Source organism: Motacilla alba, chromosome 14, assembly GCF_015832195.1.
Source record: "Motacilla alba alba isolate MOTALB_02 chromosome 14, Motacilla_alba_V1.0_pri, whole genome shotgun sequence".
Lineage (NCBI taxonomy): Eukaryota > Metazoa > Chordata > Aves > Passeriformes > Motacillidae > Motacilla > Motacilla alba.
In genome coordinates, this window is record NC_052029.1 from 14,168,522 (window position 1) to 14,189,147 (window position 20,626).

Here is a 20,626-nt window from a genome sequence, read left to right on the forward strand (position 1 = left end):
CGACCACATATTAAAACCATCAAGATGGACTGATGATTCTAATCTTGATCGTGAAATGCTTTTAAGGGTAGAATACTGGATATCAGTTAGGTTTTGAAATGTTAAATTTACACCTTTTGTGTTTTAAAATGGGTATTAGCCACAGTGAAGGGTTAGAAAAAAGAGGGGCTCAAAGTCTTCAGGCAACACTCCTATAAAAACAAACTGATTTTCCGTCCAGGTGGAGAAGTCAGAGCCCAGGGTACAGTCATGCTTCCTCCCAGATCCTCCTCCCATCACACCACCAAGCCCTGGCAAGCCTCGGCACAAGGGTTTAAAGCAAAACTGTCCCAGCTCCCAGTTCCCACTCCTCTGCCAAAGGTGACCCTCGGCAGCAGAGCCCAGCGTGTGCCAGTGCAAAGTGCAGAGTCTCAAAGGTGAGGGAGGAAGAGGATGGGGCAGAAGAGGAGAGCACAGCCCCAGAGCTGCAGCAGGGCTCTCCAGAGCAGGTCAGGCTCCAGGGATAGTTTAACACTCAGGTATGGGAGGTTTGCCTCTGCTCCTGCAGTGGAACTGGTCATGACACCGGTGTGATTACAACAGGCAGTGCAGAGGCAGCTGAAGGGCAGCGATTTCACACAGTGCTGAGGGTAACTGGGTCAGCAAAGGGAAATTACTGACTATTAGGTGTAGAATTTCCTGACTTAACTACACTGCTTAAATACAGCAGAGGCCTGCCGAGGTAAACAGGAAAACACCACAATAGATCTGGTAAGGACAACCTGAGAAATAGTTGGAAAACAATGTCAGACATGTGAGTTCCAGGCCAGGGCACGGCAGCTGAGCAGCGGGGCTGGCAGAGAGGAGAGCTGGCACTGTTAGAGGGACTCTCCCAGGCAGAAAAGGTGTCAGAGGTTCTCCACTGCTTTGCCTGAAACCTCTCACAGGAATTGCCCACCCTAGAAGGGATAAAAAAACCTTGTGGATGTGGTTAGGACATGGCTTAGTTGAGGCCTTGGCAGTGGTGGGTTAATGGTTGGTCCTGATGGTCTTGGAGGTCTTTTCCAACCTTAATGACTGTGATTCAATAAGAAAAGCTGGAAGAGGCTCTGCAGATGCATTTCCTGGGAGATGTAGTTTTTTCAGGCACTTCTAGCAGAGGAAGATGGACAGATGCTGGATCACAGAGGCTGAGGCTGTTTAGCAAAGCTCCTCAGGAATTTTTTCACAGCATCAAGTGGCCCTTTGTACTGAGGAGGCCAGTTAAGCCCTTGCTTGAGGTGAGGTGTGCTAAAGTGGGTTAGCTGTGTCCAAGAACTGGAAATCCAGAACTCAAGCCAAAACATCTCCCCCAAAGAGCAGCACCAGGAAGGTGGCTGAGCTCTGACTTGACAAGTTGCTGGACAAAGTGACAGTCCCCGGGGTCAGAGGTACAAGGTGTCATTTTGCTCCCAGCAAATTCATCAGGATCCCAAACAGAAAATAAATTCCTGCAGTTTCTACTGGAACGGGCCAGATTTAGGATAACTTTCCCTTTCTGATGTCCTGAATCATGCACACACAGCACTGTCACAGTGAGCTGAAGCTGCTGTGAGCTGGCCACTCACACGGGAAGAGCTCTAAGCATCTTCCAACACATTCCTTCCCAAGGACAAGTTGCATCTTGTAAAACTGTCTCCTTGGTTTAACAGCTTTATAAAATACTGGCTTCAGAGATAAAAAAGTAATGATTTTATTCATCCTACAGCAACCTAAAACCTACTGCAGAAGGTGCACTGCTGCCTCTCTCTTGTACTGCTTAACACTGTGGAAGGTGCAGCCTCGGAGCTGTTGGCTGGGTTGCAGCTCAGAAAGGTGCTGATGTTTCTCTAGGGATAAGAACATGTGCAGGGAAGGGAGGAGGGGAAAAGCTGGTTTATTTTTCCTTTTCTATGAATAAAATTTACAGGAATACAGGGGGATCCAAGAGAGCTGGAGGGGGATTTTGGATAAAGGCCTGCAGTGACAGGCAGAAAGGAGGAATGGCTTTAAGCTGAAAAAGGGTGGATTTAGATTAGATATTAGAAGAGATTATTCCCTGTGAGGGTGGGGAGGCCCTGGCACAGGGTGCCAAAGAAGCTGTGGCTGCCACATCCCTGGAAGTGTTCCAGGGCCAGGTTGGATGGGGCTTGGAGCAACATGGCACAGTGGAAGGTGTCTCTGCCCGTGGCAGGGGGTTGGAATGAGATGATATTTTATTCCAACCCAAACCATTCCAGGATTTTATGATTTTAGGAATATAAGAGCAGCTGTTCTAAAAAGTGTGGCAGTACTGTGCCCCTGTATTAGAAGGAAGAGCAGCTCAAATCTTGATTATCCTCAAAACATGACAGATGACTGATCAAGTACTGAGTTCCTGAGAATCACAGGACTCTTGAATTTGCAGAAGTCCTCGAAAAACAGCTCAGCAGCACAAGAGCTTGTGCTGTGGTGTTTCGTAAGAATTTTTAAAAATGGAAAAAAAAAAAAAAAAAAGCAAAAAAAAGGAATTCTACTTTCAGCTAGAGCTACTTAGAACAAACAAACAAAGCCCTCAGAAGTGCAGGAGCACTTCTTGCAGAGAAGCAGACAAAGCTGTAAGATAAACATCTGAGTGTGTCAGCCGTTTGCTATTCAGCACTGACCTTTTAAAAAGCTTTCCCTGTCTCCCAGCACACCCACAGAAGTGCTGAGGGTTGGTATCTATTGCTCCTTCCGTGCACAAACTTCCAGTTTACTTTCCTAAGACTCTGAGCCCCATTTCCTCATAAAACACGGGTTACATGTGTCAGGTTTAATTTGTTCAAGAATAAAGAGGGAGGAAACTCTCAAAGAGCAACTGGAAGTTTTAAATTATTTTAAGATAACATTGTAACATTTATTTTTCATTTTAAACTGAGAAGAGAACGTACAGAGAAGCTCAGTTTTTGCCAGTCAGTTGGGTACTTGGCAAGTCTTCCCCTTTCAGAAGCCCTAAACTGAAAAATGCGCAGGGGGATTTTGTTATAACTAACCCCTAAATCACAGCAGAAGCAATGTAAAAATAAATTAACTAGTCTGCACATTAAAAAAAAAAGACAACAGTTTCTGGGAACAAGCAGCAGCGGCAGGCACAGACTACATGGAAAAAACTCTGGAATGGGACAATGTCTTGTTGATATTTTGATTATGCAAACTTCCATGGTCTAGTGAAGCTTTCAGTCTTGGCATGAGCTCCCCAGATAGTGCAAGCTGCAGGAGCTGTTTGTATAAAGATATGGTGATTTTTTTTTTTTTTTTTAAGTCTATACTTACAGTAAATGGAAATTAAGTCACAAAATATTTTTGGGTACTTCAAGTAACTGGCTCTAATTAAAAGCTGGTCTGATTGTTTAAATTCCTTTTTTATTTAGTCTTTGGAAAATCCTACAAATGGGATCATCTCAACAGTCCTGAAAGAGAAATGGAAAAGGAGGGCTGGGAGAACAAAAGTGAGTGCTCAATCCCACAAAACCCACAGGAACCTGGAATTCGAGTTCCTACTTATCTAAGCTAGATTGTGTTGATGTTCTCACTAGCAATCAAAAGCCAAAGAGTATTGCCAATATTTTTCCTCAGAAGTCATAAAATCCAATATTCTACCCTTAAAAAGACAGTTTAAGGTTATTATTATCACATTTTATTTCTATTAAAAATGATCCCACTGGAAAAGAAGCAGGTATGAAATGACAATTCAGGTCTCTAGGTGAGCTCATTAATGTTCTTAAAATGTTTAACAAGGTTTATGCTAATTGTTGCTAGACTACTGCCTTGTAATAGCTTAGTTAATTCCACTTCTTTCTAGATGTTTAACAAAGCTGACACCAGTTCTTGGTTAGTTGCTACTCACTCCCCCTTGCTGGTTAGCAGCAGTAAAGGTCTGTCATTCCTACAGCAGCACTAGGAGCACACTAGCAGGCTACTCCAGCTTACTACTACAGCCTTACCATCTATTTAAAGCTGTTGTGATCTTCAAATAGCTGCTTGGCCTCAATATTAGACCACGCTTGACTTTACACGCAAGGACTAAATGAGCTCCTTGGTGACTCCTGACTGTGCTTGCACACTGCAGGGCCGGGCAGGCAGGAGCTGGGCTGCAGCGTGTTCCCCAGCAGAGCCTGGGCAGCAGGCTCAACAACCAGCCCATCTGCATGTGACAGGTGTGTCCAGGCAGTGCCACTGCCACCAGGGCTTGGGCTGTCCTTGCACAGTGCTCTGCAAACACCACGGCTGCCCAAGGAGACCCCCGTGGGCTCTGGGTAAGGGGAAGCACCTGCTTGCCTTCAACAGGGAGAGGGCTCCCACCACATGGAAGAAATGAGCTCTTCACGGGTCTGGTTTTGGGCTTATCCACAATTCAAGCGCTTCAGTCTCCATGAAGATGATGTTATTCAACATTCTCATGTTACCCAAGTCATTTCCACATCTCAGATCCTATCTCTCTCTTGAAGGCACATAGCGGCATCCCACTTAGTTACTAATTAACACAGGTTTCATTTAATCTTTATTCACGTATCTTCCCTCCAAAGAGGGCTCTCCTCTCTAGCCAGACATGCTGCTGGCAGTCAAGATAGAATGCTGAGTGGTGTTCATATCACTTTCTGTGAATTCTGGTTCAGTTTCATCCTGCCACTGTCCCAGTTGATGTCCTAACATGGTGGCTTAAGCAACAGCTACTTCTCACTTTCATAACAAATAACCCATTTGGCATGTGAGTGGGTTGAGAGATTACTCTAAGAAAGGAATATATTAACACAAGTCTCTGTCCAATCTCATGAGAAGGGAACTGAGACCACCTGCACTAAAATGTGGCTCTGTGGTAAAGTCTGTGCCTAACTGCTGCTGATCCAGACCCCTGAGTGAGACCTGCAAAACCCTGACCTCACACTGCAGACAGATCTGCCACTGAACAGCTCACCTCCCATCCCTCAGCCATATAAAAGCCAGAAACATTTTCTGCCAATATAATTTTGTCTACTTTAGTTTTGTAGGTAGAGCTGAGATGGATAAAAGTGTGGCTTGTGTCTGTCTCCACGGTTCTGGCATCATCTTGATGGCAGAACTGAGCCACAGGTTAACTGGAAACAAGAACAACACTGCCAAATTCACTGGGAGAGGAGAGCCGGAGACTGCAAAGGTGTGTGGTGAACTGGGATGCAGAGAAATGGAGTGGGAAGGACTCAGCCCAAAGCTGAAATGCATCACAACTTGTACAGAACAATGTCAGGCCGTGAGGGATGTGAGAACCACTCTGGCAGGTGGAGAATTCCTTTTGCGTGGTCTCAGTGTTGTGCAGGCACAGAGAACAGCAGTGTCAGCTCAGCCCTTTCCTCCTCACCAAGGTACAAAAAGTACCCCACAGAGTGGGCACATCAAGTTCATACCTGGGGTTCTAGTTATCCACTGGCATTGTAAATGAGACAGGTCATATTAATAAACACTGTTAAAAACTACAGCCAGTTAAGAGAGAAACAGAGTTAATGATTAGTTTAGTTTTATTTTAGGTATTTCTCTCTTGTATTTAGCATACAAACAAGGTGACAGGTTTGTAAGAGCAGTGACTGGTTGGACAGCCAGGCCCCCTTCCCTCCCCAAATCCATATGCCTCCATGAATGCTGCAGTATCCTTTTTCCAGACTGAATAACCACAAGCCAATGAAGGAATATGCTGTTTGCTTTTTTAATAAAGCAGTGGTGTGAGTGGTGTGAACAGCAGGGGTGCTGATTTCATGCTTCCCCGCTCTTGTAAACAGTGGAAAGGCAAAGAAGAAGAACTAACTCAATCACTGGATTATTCATTATGGATGAACATCTAACAGTGGCACAGCACATCCCTGGCTGCAACAGAGCCACCAAACAGCGAGAGCCTCTGTGAGCCCCAGCCAACAGCATCAGAGGCAAAGCTGATACTGCTGCTCATTTTACAGCTTTTCACCCTCACCTTGTGAGCCGTGGGTGTCTGACAGCACCAAAATGACACTCAGGCTCCCAGGGACAGGTAGCCACAGCGGGCTTATCCAGCACGGAGCTGCTTTTGGGCAGGCAGGTACAGCAGCTGTCCCATCACTGTGTGTGCACCCGCTGTGCAAAATTCTGCCAAATTCCCAAGCTGGCCCTGAGAAATGATCAGCATTAGCCCTAAATCCAGAAGAATAAATGCAAGTGTTTCACAGAGTAGATACTGCACACTCTGGATTTTCTATCTTGAAGCTTTCTGGGATGTTTCTCTGTTTTAAGCACTGGGCAGCTTAGTCTGGGACATTGAGGACTCTCCCTGGAGTGAGACATTCCTGTTCCTGGTGCCCAGCCCCACAAGCTGCCCTGTCAGCACACCCCAGAGCAAAGGGAATTCTCCTTGCACTTCTCTGAACTCAGCTGCAGCCAGGACTGTCTCAGGAGGATTTTCTACAGTTAGGTCACATTATTGGTACTAATCTCAAACACTTAAAATGATGGATTACATCCACCAAAAAAAAAAAAAGGTTTTAGAGCTTGGCTTTAAGGCATAGCTGAGGGCATTTTTCCTTTCCTCTGGCTTCTGCACCTAAAGCAAGCTTTGAACTTCTCTCTGCAAGCATTGATGAAGGACAACTTCAAACAAGGTCAGAATGTGCACAGGTTCAGTGATCTTCAGAAGCCTGATTTTATCAAGGCACTGGCATCACCAGACATAGGAATTAAATCCTTAAAGCCAGAAACACTATTGTACCTTTTGGAGTCTGATTCCTAATGCCAGTGGGGTTGAAGATGCCAATCGGGGCAGCAGTTCTCCCATTCCCTTCCTTGCATAAAGAATGATCCCTACATTACTCAATTCAATATGATCCTACAACTTCCCTGTGTTCATTCCAGACCCTAAAGCTAAGCACTACCAGAAAAGGCTGCTTTACAGACAGATAGCAAGTGTCCTCTTTATGAATAAGATCCGTGAGACTTGTGTTTATCCCTTGAAAAGTGGATACTGCATAAATAAATCAAGACAGTAGAAGGAACCAACTGGATCCCCAGGCCTCTTCTGAAGGTGACGTGGGATCCTACAAATGATTCGGTTATTTACAGGTCTTTGTGCTGCATAAACCAGAAATTGGTGCAAATCTTTCCCTTTGCCCCAGGTAATGATGCAGGAGGGAAATAAACTCCTTGTACTGTCTGATTTCAAGCGGTTCAACAGGGCAGGACGAGAGGTGGATGAAGGATGGTTATTCTAGGTCAGGGACTGGGGTGGGCAGTAGGAATTGCTTCACTGGTGAAGTCCTCACCATTCCTTGTGTAATTAGCCACTTGTCTATGGGCTCCATGTCTGAGTTCCCACCTTTACCTCTCCTCTGTGTTGAGAACAGAAAGGTCCATAAAGAGAGAAACCACAGCAACAACCCGTGATAAAGTAATAAAACAGTTAAAAACTTCACATACACAGACACACACAAACACACACAGAGTTGCCTACAGTAGCTTCTGGCAGCAGCTGTGTCCCCCTCTGCCTGCCAGCTCTGTCCATAAGGGGACAGACCTCACCCAGAATTCTGCACTTCCTACAGACAGTTCACAGCGTTTTAGCAGTCCCTCCATGATGTCCTCAACAACAACAACAACAACAACAACAACAACAATAATAATAATAATATAAACCAATCACTGGCTAGTAGTGAGGCTGATGTTTGTCATCTTCTTAGAAGAAGGAGAAGTGAGGCTGTACAAGCTACTGCAGGCAGTGAGACTGCACTGGAAACTCTCGTGTCACAGTCTGTGGAGTCCCCCTTGTTTATAGGGCCGTGGGTTGCCCTGCTCATGTCCTTGACCTCAGCAGAGAGGCTGTGCCCCACACAGACAGCACAGCAGCTCTGCAATAGTGTTGAGTGGAGGGAAGTCAGGGCAGTTTGCTGCAGTGTCCTGGCAGCCTTTCAAACTGCCCCTCTTGAAAAGCACAGAGGTTAAAGGACTGCTGATGCATCCAGCTCCCCTGAGCAGGCTGCAGACTGCATGGCACAGCACCACCAACACTCTAAGAATGGTTTTGTGTCCTTCAGCACCTCCTCCCTGAGCCAGGGGATGCAGAGTCATCTCCAGCTCTGGAGGGGCTTGCTTGGGCTCAGCAGAGGGCAGGGGCTCCAGCCCAGAACTGGGGGAGCTCAGCAGAGAGCCACTGGTGTGTTATGTACACGTGGGAAACCTCCCTGTCCCCATCAACACAGGTAATGGAGAATCAGCTGCAATCTTTTATGTGTCATGTTATAAGGAGACATAAAAAATAAAGGGAAATCATTCCAATTCCATCTACTCTTTGTGTAACACCAGAGAATTGTTTCTTGGACACCTCTCCTCCCGGTTGTGATCATGCAACAACTCAGTGGCAACAAAAGCAATTCCCAACATGGAAAAGCAATATTAAGAAAACAGTGTATTTTTAGCTCATCTTGTTTCCAGCTGCTAAATCACATTAAAAGACAGCTAATGCCACGTGATCAGCCCCGTCTCTGCAGACCATTCTGAGAATGACTGCATTAGAAACGTCGGATGTGCTGAATTCTACCACTGGACAACTGTGCTGGAACGAGACGTGTGTGAAGAATGTGTTGCAAAGCTTTTGGCTCCTCCCCAGAGCTGTTCTTAAATTAGCTCTACCCAAATTAAAGCCTGTCTTTTCGTTTACTGAGCACTGCCAGTTTTTTGCTACACATGCTGGGGCCGGTAACTTTAGGAGAGTTTAATTTTTATTTCCTTTAAGAAGAGACACCCACAAGCCTCACAACAGTTGAGAAAATGTGTTTACCCATTACAGAGCGGCTGCATTTCAAAACAGGCTCTTCTGATTACATGTTACAGTCTCCAGGACCTTTGAAAAGAGGCTGAAAGTCTCGACATCTCATAGCCCCAAGTTCCACAACCCATAAGGCATTTACCCCAAAAAACTTTGACCCTCAGATGAGCTTAGCCACAGCCCTTTGAACTGACAACACTTGGGGCAGAGCAGCAGCTCTGCTGGTGTGAATGACACGTTGTGCTGGTGCCTAAAGCAGAACTGGCTGGGAAGAAAAGTGTTAATAAATAAAGACATGACCCTGAGGCCTCTGGGGGAATACAGCCCCCTTGACCAGCTAAATATAAGCCCCTTGCATTTGGTTAGCCAGGAACAAAGAGCAGGATCTCAAATCCTTCCCCAGGTCCTGCCAATAACAGCTCAGTGATATTGGAGACTTGGGATGTCACAGTGGATTCAGGAATTCCTGTGAAGGAATATTTCTGCCCCTGCCTCCTCATGCTCCCCCTTTTCCCTCAGTACTGCTGCCATGAGTTTTTGCAGGGCTGAGCTCCAGCTGGTCATGGGGCTGACCTGGGTTATAAATTGCCCTTGCTGCAGGAGGCCAGGGACAGGAAGAAGCAGCTAGGCTTGTGGGGTGGGGGATGCTCTGGGAGAGCTGAGGACCTGCTCCCACTGAATGATGGCCTGGGCAGGCAGGCAGCTGTGATCTGACCCCAGCTGGCTCCCAGCACAAATTCTCCCTGGCTTGGAGCACAAGCTGCCAGGCATGCCAGCTGCCCAGAGCACTCCCACTTCATGAAAGAACCAGGGTGGCATCAGCCAAGGCATGGGGAGGCAATTCTCCCCAGTGAGAGGCATGTGCACACTGCACTGGCTCTCCCATGCTAGCTGGCTCTGCCGTGCTCCCTAGTGGTCATCACAGCCCAAAATTGGACGGGAAAAGGCTCTGAACTTGCTCTGTCCTCTAAAAACTCACACACAGCTGCGTACAAGAGTACCAGAGTTTTTAAAAGCACGGTGGTAGAGAGGGATGATCTGAGAGCTCCTTCACTTCTGCCTTCACCAAGGGATGCAGACAAAGCTGCCCAAGCTCTCTCAGCCATGTTTTAAGTGTCAGCTGCTGTGAGGTGACAGCACACGGGGCTCTTCTGCCCACACAAGAGAGCAAGAGCCTGCCCTGGGCAGACAGAACAGGCTGCAAGCAAGGGCAGTTATGGCAAGGAATGTGAAGCATTAAATGTCTGCATCATTTCTCTCCCTGTAACTTGCTTGTGTATCCATGCACTCGAAGCAAAGTCTACTAGATTAAGACTTTCATAAGCAAAACCAAACCAAGCCAATGCACATCAGTGTTCACAGGATATTCCCCATTTCATTCTTCTCAGCAGTGATTCCAGCCAAAGAGCTGGACTCCCCAGACAAGCTGCAAGGACACAGGAGAATTTACCCACTATGATTCTGAACTCTTTTAGACTGAAGTGCAGCATCCCTTTAGAGATCATTACCGAGCAAGTACTTGCTCCCAGATATCAATTTCAAAATAGCCATTACTACCACGTTGCTGGAATACAGAATGAGAAGCTCAGTCAAAGCAGCCGCCTCCAGCTCGGATTCCAGGGGGATAACAAAACACAGAGCTGTGACCTACCCCTCCCGTGTTCTGTTTCCGAACATCCAGGGCAGATGCCAGTCCTTTGACAGCCTGTGGGTCCTCGTACGTCACGCTGGAAGAAAAGAACAAACCACAAAACTAGCAAGAAACTCCAGCAGTCACCCATCAGCAATCATGGAATCATAGGAAGGCCTGGGTAGGAAGGGATGTTAACAGATGATCTCATTCCACCCCTGCCATGGGCAGGGACACCTTCCACTATCCCAGGTTGTTGCACGCTCTGTCCAATCTGGCCTTGGACACTTACACAGATGGGGCAGCCACAGCTTCTCTGGGCACCCTGTGCCAGTGCTTCACCACCCTCACAAGGAAGAATTTTTTCCCAATATTCAATCTAACCCTACTCTCTCAGTGTGAAGCCATTCCCCTTTGTCCTGTCTCTCCTGACCCTTGCAAAGAGTCTCTCCTCATCTTCCCTGAAGGCTCCCTTCAGGTACTGGAATTAGGTCACCCCAATCCCTTCTCTTTTCCAGGCTGAACAATCCCAGTTCTCCCAGCTTTCCCTCATAGGAGAACAATACCCTGGATACCCTGATTTACTCCCCTGGAAACCAGAAAGCACAGCCTTTTTCTTAACAAGGCTTGGAGGGTACTGTGTGTACCCCAAGAAGAGGAGCTTGCTCTGTACAAAGGCCACCCATCAGTTTTGGAAAGCACCTTGAGGCAAAGAGAGTAAGATCAGCATTATGAAAGCCAGGCAAACAGGTCACGAGGCACCCTAAGAATGTCCAGGAGCAAGTGGGGGACTGTGAAAAGAACCCTGATTGCAGATTATGTTTAACAAAGATTTAGAGATGACATCTGAAAGGCTGACCTTGCTGTGTGCACGGGGGGGAGGCAGAGCGAGACTCAAAGAGACATGAAATTATGCAACTGCAGTGAAGCAGACAAAGAAATGCACTATTTACAGAGCTGTTAAAAGCTTCTTAAATTGCAATGCAAAAGGGACACATAGCAGTCAGATGACAGAGGCAGCAGCAGCAGCATCTCACAGAGCACAGTGGTGAACCATGAGCTGCAGCAGACACAAACACGTGCCCATAAATCAGCTCCTGGGAGGGGCTGCCTGAGCAGGGGGAGCCCTCTCTCCTCCTCCTGCTGGCATCTCCCAAGCTGTGAGCACAGCACCCAGAGCTCTCACACCCAGAGCTGTCACCTACACACCACAGCAAGTCACACTCATGCCTTTCCTCCTCCCTGCTGCTCCGTTTATACAGTGCACAATCCAAGGAAGGCAGAGCAATCCTCCCTTGTGAAATCACGGATGATCTGTGCTCCTTGTTCCATTAGGTACGGTGTGGGAAGAGTAGTTTTGTGCTTCATTTAGCACAAGAGACAGAGGGACCTTGATTAGATCTCTCCTGCAATGCATCTCCTTTCTAAATGTGCATTAAGGCTCCCAGCCCAAAATCTCCAGTGGTGGCTTATCCCTCTACATTAGAGCATTTCTTCTCAGCACTGATACCATGGCTGAGGCAGTACCAATAGCTACATTGATAACTGCAAATAAAAGAGCCCAATAAATTTGTAGGCTCAAGTTTTCTAAATTTTTGATAAACTATTTAACAGCATTTCTTAGCTTGAGACAAGATATTGATGATGTTCTGACTATTTCCTCTAACGTCTGAAGCCAGGAGGCAAGAAATAACATATGAAAGAAAAATACCTGAGTGTGTCTTTTATTGAGTATCACTTGACAGGGATCAAAGGATTTCTTAATAAGTGCATAGATTTATTTTGCATTAAAATAATTTGACCTGTTAAATGCCCTTTAAAAGTGCCAGATTTGCAGCTCTAGAGATGCAAGCCCTATGCATATAAACAAATTAGGGGTAGCATGAAGCCAGGCAAGCTACACTGCCTTGACAGCCTGTGAGAGTCTGACTGGGGCCAAAAGGAGAGTTAACTGGATGGTAATTCTGTTTCCAAGCCCTTGATGACAGTAATTCAGTCACCAAAGCACATCCATGACCTTCAGGTGAAGGACCCTTCTGCTCCTGTATCTCAAACATGGGTGGATGGGATGACAAGCCTTTAGGAGAAGGCAGAAGCACAGGCAAGCACACTCCCAAATTTCCAGTGAGCTCATTAACTAAGACAGTCAGTACCCAGCTGGTCTGCTCTGTCCAGCAGCAAGAACTTCTCCACTTGCTCATATTAATAACAACCAAAAGGATAGGGATTGGATTACAAGCACAAAAACATACACCAAAACTACTTTTTCAGTCTGAAGTCAAGAAGTTTCAGATTTATGCCCTTAAAAAACAGCAGTGCCATGACTCAGTGCTGAAGACAAACTCCAACTTACTTCTTTCGCTGCTCAGCCAAGGAGCTGCCTCTTGTCTGTGCAAACATGTCAAAGTCATCACGAGGATTACTGTGCTGCAGGGAGCTGAGTGTGCCACTGACACTGTTTGTGCCCAAGTCTGCAACCAGAGGAGAAAAAATAGTGAACCAGTGAAATAACAAACCATATGCAAACACCATCATCATTAACAGCTGCAGCACTGAGGACAGGTTTGTTTAGGAAAAGCTGGAGGATGCTAATCATGTGTTCTTAAAAGAAAAATGTAGAGGTTATCTAATTCATCCTGGAAGCAGCACTCCATGAATGCTCCTCAGCAAGAAGCCAGCATTTGGGAATTGGTGAGAACCTGCTGCCAATATCCTGAGATATTTAGTGGTCCCTAACACAGTCCAAAATTTTGGGCATGGACAGCAGTTTTCTCCACAATGTTTACTCTCAGTTACTGTGAAACCAACACTTTCAAACAAAGGGATATGGTATTGGTGCAGTGCTGAAAGAGATGGAGAACCTTCAGCCAAACCTAGTGATCCAATCACACAATCTTTGGTTTGATTTAATGCAAACCAGCTAAGAGTTTCATAAAACCTTTCACCCAAAGGTTTCAAATATTATTTGTAGAAGGAGAATCAAGAACATCACCAGGCTGATTTCACAGAGAACTAGAACTAAGCAGAAGTAGAAGTAGTAGTATAAGTTCTGCCATGAACAACCTGCACCCTCTCCACCAGTCTTCCCTCTGATTAATAAACCCCTCCCTTTGTGCCAGGCTGGTTCTTAATTGCAGATTGCCACAGTGCAGGAGGGTGGGAATGCCTTCTAATCCTCCTGTGAGCCAAATACCAAAACCTTTTGGAGGCCACACGGCAACATTAGTAGGTAGAGGAGAGCTTGATCTAGATCAGGCACTCACCAAGCCCTGCAAGCTGTGAAGAAAGTGAAGATGGAGGTGCTGAGTTTCCAACCATTGGGCTCACCACAGCTGGAGAGCCAGGACCCAAATCTATTAAATTATCTTCTGTCACCTCATTCAGTACCTGCCAGGACACAAGAAACACAGAAGTTACACATGTCAGAAATTTCTTCTTGCAGTACAGCATTAAACATCACCATTTTCCTCATTAGGTATAAACTGTTTCCAGAAACAAAACTTCTTTGTTGTGACGAAAGTGTCAATACAGAGTCTTTGCTGAAGTTTGCCTCACACTGCAGAAGTGGTAAAGCACAGTAAACAGAGGAAATAGTTATGAATGCAGAATAGAAAACATAATAGAAGTACAGATTCATCACGAACTCAGACCTTGAACACTATAAAACAACTACAAAAGAGTTTTCACTTAAAGAATAATTAGAACTCTTCAGCTTGGAAAGGGGCTGCTTAAATAGGAGATAAGAGTGGTACTTAAAATTATGAATGGCAGGAAGAAAATTAACCTGAACAGTGGTATTGTAAGACACAGTGAAGAAAAATTAGTTGAAGCAAACAAAAATCATAAAGTGACTTGATCAAATGTAAACAAAATATTTGTTATATATAAATGCAAAATAAATATGTAAAAATATATAGTGAAACTGTGGATCTTATTGCTTAAGGACATTGTGAACTCCTAAAATCCACACAGACTCAAAAGCAATCAAAAAAGTTAATAGAGGAATGAAAATCCATCAAGGATTGTAAACACAGAGATGTTTTACTGTGAAGTGACTTCCTGAACTAAAAGTTGTCCCTTGGGATTTGCCACATTTTTACTTTTCCTGGCATCCACTATTAGGCAGTACAGGCTGGACACAGGGCTGGGCAGGTAGAAGGTGTGATCCTAGTGATAGTACTACAGCTGGTAAGAGAGAATCAAAGGAGGGAGGTACTTACTCCATTGCTGGCGTTCTGTGTTGAGCGTCCCGATCTGTATCGTTCAAATCTGCTCAGGGAAAAAAAAAAACCCAACATGGATTTTCAAAGCCACCAATAAATAATAAAAAACATGAGTTTATAACCAAGCCATGACATGCTTGCCACTGAACTTAGTTTTCTCTGGCTCCAAAGGGAAGCCTGAAGGCTTTAACTCCAAGCCAGGACTTGGACAAAGGGAGGATTGCTGAGAAGTTGCACTCTTGGCAGAAGCGGATTTTAAGTTGACTAATGTGATCTTGCAGCACAAACATGCTTGAAAAACACTGCAGGATTTGTCTTTTGGTTCAGGTGGGGGTTTTAATGATTAAGTGCTTTGTGACAAGACTCTTGTGTGAGCCAAGGGACAGGAGGAACTGCAGCAAGATTGATGCTCACAGCTTAACAAGCCAAGCACTGCAGCTCGTCTCACTCCCACTTCCCAGCTCCCTCTTGCTGCAATAATGTAAATGAGGAGCCATATGCATGTGGCACAGCCCAAGCCAGGCACATGTGGCTCGAGGGACAATGGGCAGCAGATTCACTGCTTGAAACATCCTGAGTTGACTCAAAGATGGTCACAGCCTATGCTCAAATAGGTTGGCACTTTCCAACAAGGAAAAGTAATGATGTTGGATAAAACCTTCATACTTCTATAAGGAGAAGAAGTCGGGTTAGTCAAGCTCTGATCTCTTCTTTACTCTGTGCATCTGGGGCACAAAACTAAACTTAGCTTTTATGAAAGTCTTCAAGGCCAGGCTGGATGGAGCTTTGAGCAACCTCATCTAGTGGAAGGTGTTCTCACCCATGGCAGGGGGTGGGATTAGATGAATTTTGAGGTCCCTTCCAACCCAAACCATTCTGTGATTCTATGAACTCTAAACAGCAGGGGAACTAGCTGCTCCCATGGCCTGTCTGAGGCCAGTGTGATCTCCTTCCTTACATTGGAAAAGCACCATGATTTCTTGGAGGTTTGAATTTTTCAAAGGAGTTTCAGAAGTGGTCTCTCTTTCCAGCAAAAAGCCCATAACATTCATATAATCCTACGGGTTTTCTCCCAGATGGACAAAATACAACAGGGAATGTCAAGCAAACTAAAATGTTTTCTTAATGTAACAGAGGAAAACGCAGACTTAAAAGGCAGCAAAACCAAATTCAGGCCCAAATTTCAATTTTAGGAAACTGTGGGTGTTTGCTATTACTGGAAATCCAACTCCCTTAGCTGGAAACCTAAGACACCTCCCACCTCATTTCTCACCAAAAGGCTTCTGTTCATTTACATCCCAAGGCTTCACAGCAAAGGCCAGAGCTCCTGCTTGAGTCACTGACGGAGCTTGGTCCCTGGGCTAGAAATCAGCATGATGGATGTGGAGCTTTTGGAACAGCAGAGGAGGAACTGGAATTTATTGAATGCTCAGACCAGTGCAGCTATTCCACCACAAACGGCTTGCTAAGATCACTCAGCTCCCTTTTCATGAATAATGACTACAAACACATCAGCCACAGTCAGCAAAGTCGCAGATGGGGGGAAATAGAAAAAATATTAAGGGTGACCAGACTAAACCTCAGTGATAGTTACACTCTGCCACTTGTAGAACCCTGCTTGTGCATGAAACACACACCATCTCACACAAAAAGCCAGCGTTTGTTTCAAAGTTTGCCCCATCTCCTCTGAACGACGAAATCAAAGGCAAAATCGAGGGCACCGAGTCGTCTTTGCAGCCTTTGCCGTGACAGCACAAATTCACAGATCTAGAGTCTAATTTATTTTTAAAGGCTTGAGAAACAAAGCCCTGTGCTAAGAGCAAGGAACAAAGGGTACTCTTTGGTGCCTCGCTCCCCAGGCCTGTCATTAAGGGGAAGATTAAACTTTCCCAAGACTGCGGCATCACGTGTCACCTCCTGCAGCAGATGTGGCTGACAGCGCCTTTGTCTGACATGTCGAAAGTCCTGTGCCCCAAGTCCTGTCCCTGGGGATGATGCCTGCAGACCAGCTCTTGGAAACACTGGCTCTGCACAAGACAGGCTTTTTTTGTTTTTCAAGATTTTAAGTGTTATTTAAAAACAAACCCTTCGCATGCTCGATGCTCCCGCCCACCTCAGGCAGCTCCCCTTGCACCAGCACTGGGACTGGAGAGCTCAGAGATCAGAGGGCAGAGAGAGCTCATGGGAGCCTCCCTAAGCCAGAAAGCAGCACAGAGATTTGTGCAGAGCCTGGGCTAGCAGGGGAACTAGTGATTGTGGCTATTTTTGGTCCCAAGTCCCTACACCTGTACAGCCCAGCACAACAGGGACTCACAGACTCGAGCATTTTCACAAGGTTGCTCTGCATTTTATGGATATGCCCTACAAAAATTCAATGCATAGTACAAAAAATAATCACAGTATTAAAGGAATCAACTGAAACAGGAATGTTACCATAAAAGGCCACAAAAACACTGTGTAAATGGTTCCTGTGGTTTGGTTCCCTGTGTCATATTAGACCCTTGGCCCAGAAGGCCCAATTTCACCAACTGACCTATTTTATTCTTATGTGAAAACCCTGAATGAATGTAAATGGTTGCTGGGAGAGATGCCCCACCTTTCATATCGGAGGAAGACGTTATTTAAATCATCATTCACATGCAGCAGCTCCTCTGTGACTTCTTCATTGGACACTCGTGAGATAAGCTCCACAATTCTCTGCTGCATGGCTCTGCAGGTTCGGTTCAGCTCCTAGGAGGAATGCATTGTGCACACACAGTCTGATAAGCAACAAGCAATAAGTAGATTTAGTTGAGCTCTGTTCACAGCCAAACATATCCCCCAGCTGAGAAACACTAAGACAAGTTTATCTTTGCATGATTAAATGTCACCCAAAAGCACATCTAATCAAACGCCCTTCAAGAGACGATGGCATAAAACCTTGAGAGCCTATTCACAATTCAACTTCCTGATTCTTCTTTAACTCTGAGCACTTCAAAAAATAAATATCTGTATTTTAGTCATCTGTTTTAAGAATAAAACATGTTAATACAACACCTTCCCAGAAGAGAGCTTTCAAGGAAAATTCAATCTGCTCCTTCTGGCAGAATCATCCTTAAAACCGAAATGATGTGTAAGGTGGAACACGTGGGGGGAAAAAAGGTTCATCAGGGCTACCACAAATACCAATGTGTGTGTTAGGATGAGAATTTACCAACTTCAGAGAACATGAGGGTAAAGACAAACCAAGGAGCAGGAGCATGAGAGCATGAGCGTTCCACACACCCTCCAGCACTGAGACACACAGAAATGTTCCCTTCCACCGAGCAAGTGCACAGACAAGAGACTGCACAAAGGCAATGGGGAGTTTCAGAAGAACATTTTAGGAAATGCAGAGGGAGGGCATTTATTTTAAAAGCCTCTCATCGAGAAATCTAGGTTTCAGTTTGCCTAGACCAGGAGCTCTCATGCTTCCAGGACATCTCCTCCATCACCAAATACTTAGCAGAATTCTGTAGTCCTGAAAGGCCTCAAGACCAAAGGTCAAACTGGTCTGCTGAGGAGAACAGCAAGAAGAAACATGACGTATGGCAGAGTGCCTCTGATCAGGCCAACGGTTTTACTTCAATGAGCACTGACACACTGCAGCAAAAGCATGTCCCTCTGTCATCTTCCACTCCTCCCAGCTCCACTTCACAGCAAAAATTCAGCACTAAACAAGGATGACTTGTTGGTACACAACCTTCAGGATGAAAGCAAAAATGTGTTTGTTTTCCTTGCATGGTCTGACATCCTAAGCTCTGGATAAATTTCACCTAGTGCAATCCAGCTGCCTTAACAGCTTGAGGAATGTGTTCTCCAATGTCAGTTTTGATCCCATCACTTTCGAAGCAGATTGTGACATTTCAGAGGTTTGTTTGCTGCCTTTCCGAGAGGGCTGACAGTACCTATCTATTCTGCTCAGAGCTGGCTCTCTCACAGGCTGTTTACATTCGATTGTTGGAGAAAATGTCAGGAATTATTTAAGGAGGAGGGCTATATAAACCTCAGAGCAAGGAGCCCTTGCATGCAGCACCCAGCTCACAGCTCTCAAAAGGCTAACCACCCTTTGTGATCAAAAATGGGTTCTCCCCAGCCCTGTGATTCAGATTTAGGCTGCATCAGTCACAGAAGGGAACCAGCTGGATGAAGGATCGTTGCTGTCACTCCATTTTATGATCAAGTTCTTTCACCTTAAAGCTGTGCTCTAAGGTTACGCTGTCAAGATGCTGGTGGTTGTTTCTCAGTGAAAGCAAACTGTTTGATTTCGGCCTGTCGTGGTTTCCTGGAAGCTGCTTTTGTTTTGAGCAGTTCGACCCAAATGGGCAGTGACTGAAAGGCTCTTTATTGCAGAGCCTCTCATCAGCTGCCATGATGGCTCTGAGACAAACACACAATGCCACTGCATGGGAGAGACCAGTTTTTGGATGGATTTCAAACTCTGATGTATCACAGAGAGCAATTCCCTGCCTTCCTCCGAACGGATTGCTGCGGGAGCCCATCCTCCCTGCTGGAGGATCAGAACAGAAGGCTATTTCTGAAGCTGTGGAAAGGCAAATCCCACCTTAAGGGCAGCAGCTGGAATGTCAGATCGCAGTGCTCCTCATCTGTGGGACTCTGTGACTTTCCTCAGCCCAAAGCCAGCTCATGACCACTAGCCTTGGGAAATAGGTGTCAATCTATACTGTTTTCCTTCTTGAGATGCACAGTGCTGCACTGGATTGAGATTTTCCAGCAGGAAAATCCCTCCTGATTAACCAGTTTAGCCCTCTGGACACCATGGAGCTTCACCTGAGCACCTGCCTTAAGACATTGCACCTTCAGGAGAACACATCTTCTGGAAAGACAATTAGTTCATAGATAAGATTTCAAGTGGCAGAGAATCCACAGACCCTCAGCATTCTTTAGTCCAGATGGAAATGTGGAGTGCTTTTTCCTGAATGGTGACGGGGAATGTTTTGACACTGTACAAGTGGTGATGAGGAGTGTAAAAGAAGCAGGAATGCTCAGGGATTACAGAACCTGTGGCAATTCTAAGCTGCTTCGTGGTAAAGGAGACCTGATATTCAACCTTGGAAAAAATTTCTAGCTACACAAAGAGGAAAGCACTGGAGCAAGTTTCAAGGGAAGTCAGGGAATGCTGGTCACTGGAAGCTTTAACAAATGAAGAAAATCAAGTGCTGGCACTTGCCAGGGTCAGGCACAACCCAGATCCATTATGAATCCAAGCATGGGCTGTGAAGTGAGCTACAACAAAACAACCCCCCAGAGAAACACAAGCACAGAAAGGATCAGAATCATATTTTCTAGGAAACTAACCTGGAGTAACTCAAGGTCTGAGGAATCCTCTTGTCCAGGTACCATTTCTGTCAGCATTTCAGACATCACTTTTGTATTCCCACGAACAATATCCAGCTCACTGCGCAGCCGGGCAATCTAAATTGGGGTAACAAGACAGCAAAACACTGCATAATCTTTTAGTTGAAGCAGTTCATTTTCAAGAACTGACTTTGAGATATCTCTGGGTCTGTCTGACTTTTATATCTCAGGCTCCAGACATTCTAGTGGAAAAAACCAAAAGAGATAAAAAAGTTTACCCAGGAGAAAAGGAAGAGAAAAAGAGAATTATCATCACAAACCCAGATGTGCTGTGTCTGTGTGGAAGGGAAGCAATTGCAAACAGCACCTAAAGCCAGACCTTGGCTGTGGTGCCTCATTCCACCATGTACATATTTTAAGTAGAATCTTTGGCTCTGAAGTTATCATTTTGCAGGGAGAAAAGAAAATCCTGTATTAGGGCATTTGCAAGGGCTTGACTTCCTGCATCTGCAAGACATTCTGTGCCTTGAAAGGAGAGGGGCTAATGGGAATGACTGCTAAAATACTGCTGAGAGGGCTGGACCAGCAGATTGTGCTGCCATTACCAGGCCACAGAGACACATGCACAGCCCAGACTTTACAGTATAACAGGAAGAATGATTA

The 20,626-nt window shown here is 45.5% G+C and overlaps 1 protein-coding gene across 3 annotated transcripts in view; it reads right to left on the reverse strand.

Annotated features, from left to right (window-relative positions):
* Positions 1 to 20,626, reverse strand: part of TOM1L2 (target of myb1 like 2 membrane trafficking protein) — a 53,391-nt gene that overhangs the window by 5,628 nt on the left and 27,137 nt on the right. For 2 of the 3 annotated variants that reach the window (XM_038151828.1, XM_038151827.1), the window contains exons 7-12: positions 19,964 to 20,080; positions 17,223 to 17,356; positions 14,624 to 14,672; positions 13,667 to 13,790; positions 12,757 to 12,874; positions 10,425 to 10,500 (exon numbers count right to left, since the gene is read on the reverse strand). In XM_038151828.1, the coding sequence (XP_038007756.1) occupies positions 10,425 to 10,500; positions 12,757 to 12,874; positions 13,667 to 13,790; positions 14,624 to 14,672; positions 17,223 to 17,356; positions 19,964 to 20,080 (618 nt within the window). Of the gene's footprint in view, positions 1 to 7,274; positions 7,341 to 10,424; positions 10,501 to 12,756; positions 12,875 to 13,666; positions 13,791 to 14,623; positions 14,673 to 17,222; positions 17,357 to 19,963; positions 20,081 to 20,626 lie in introns of all 3 variants that reach the window. The other variant, XM_038151826.1, reaches the window with a different exon arrangement.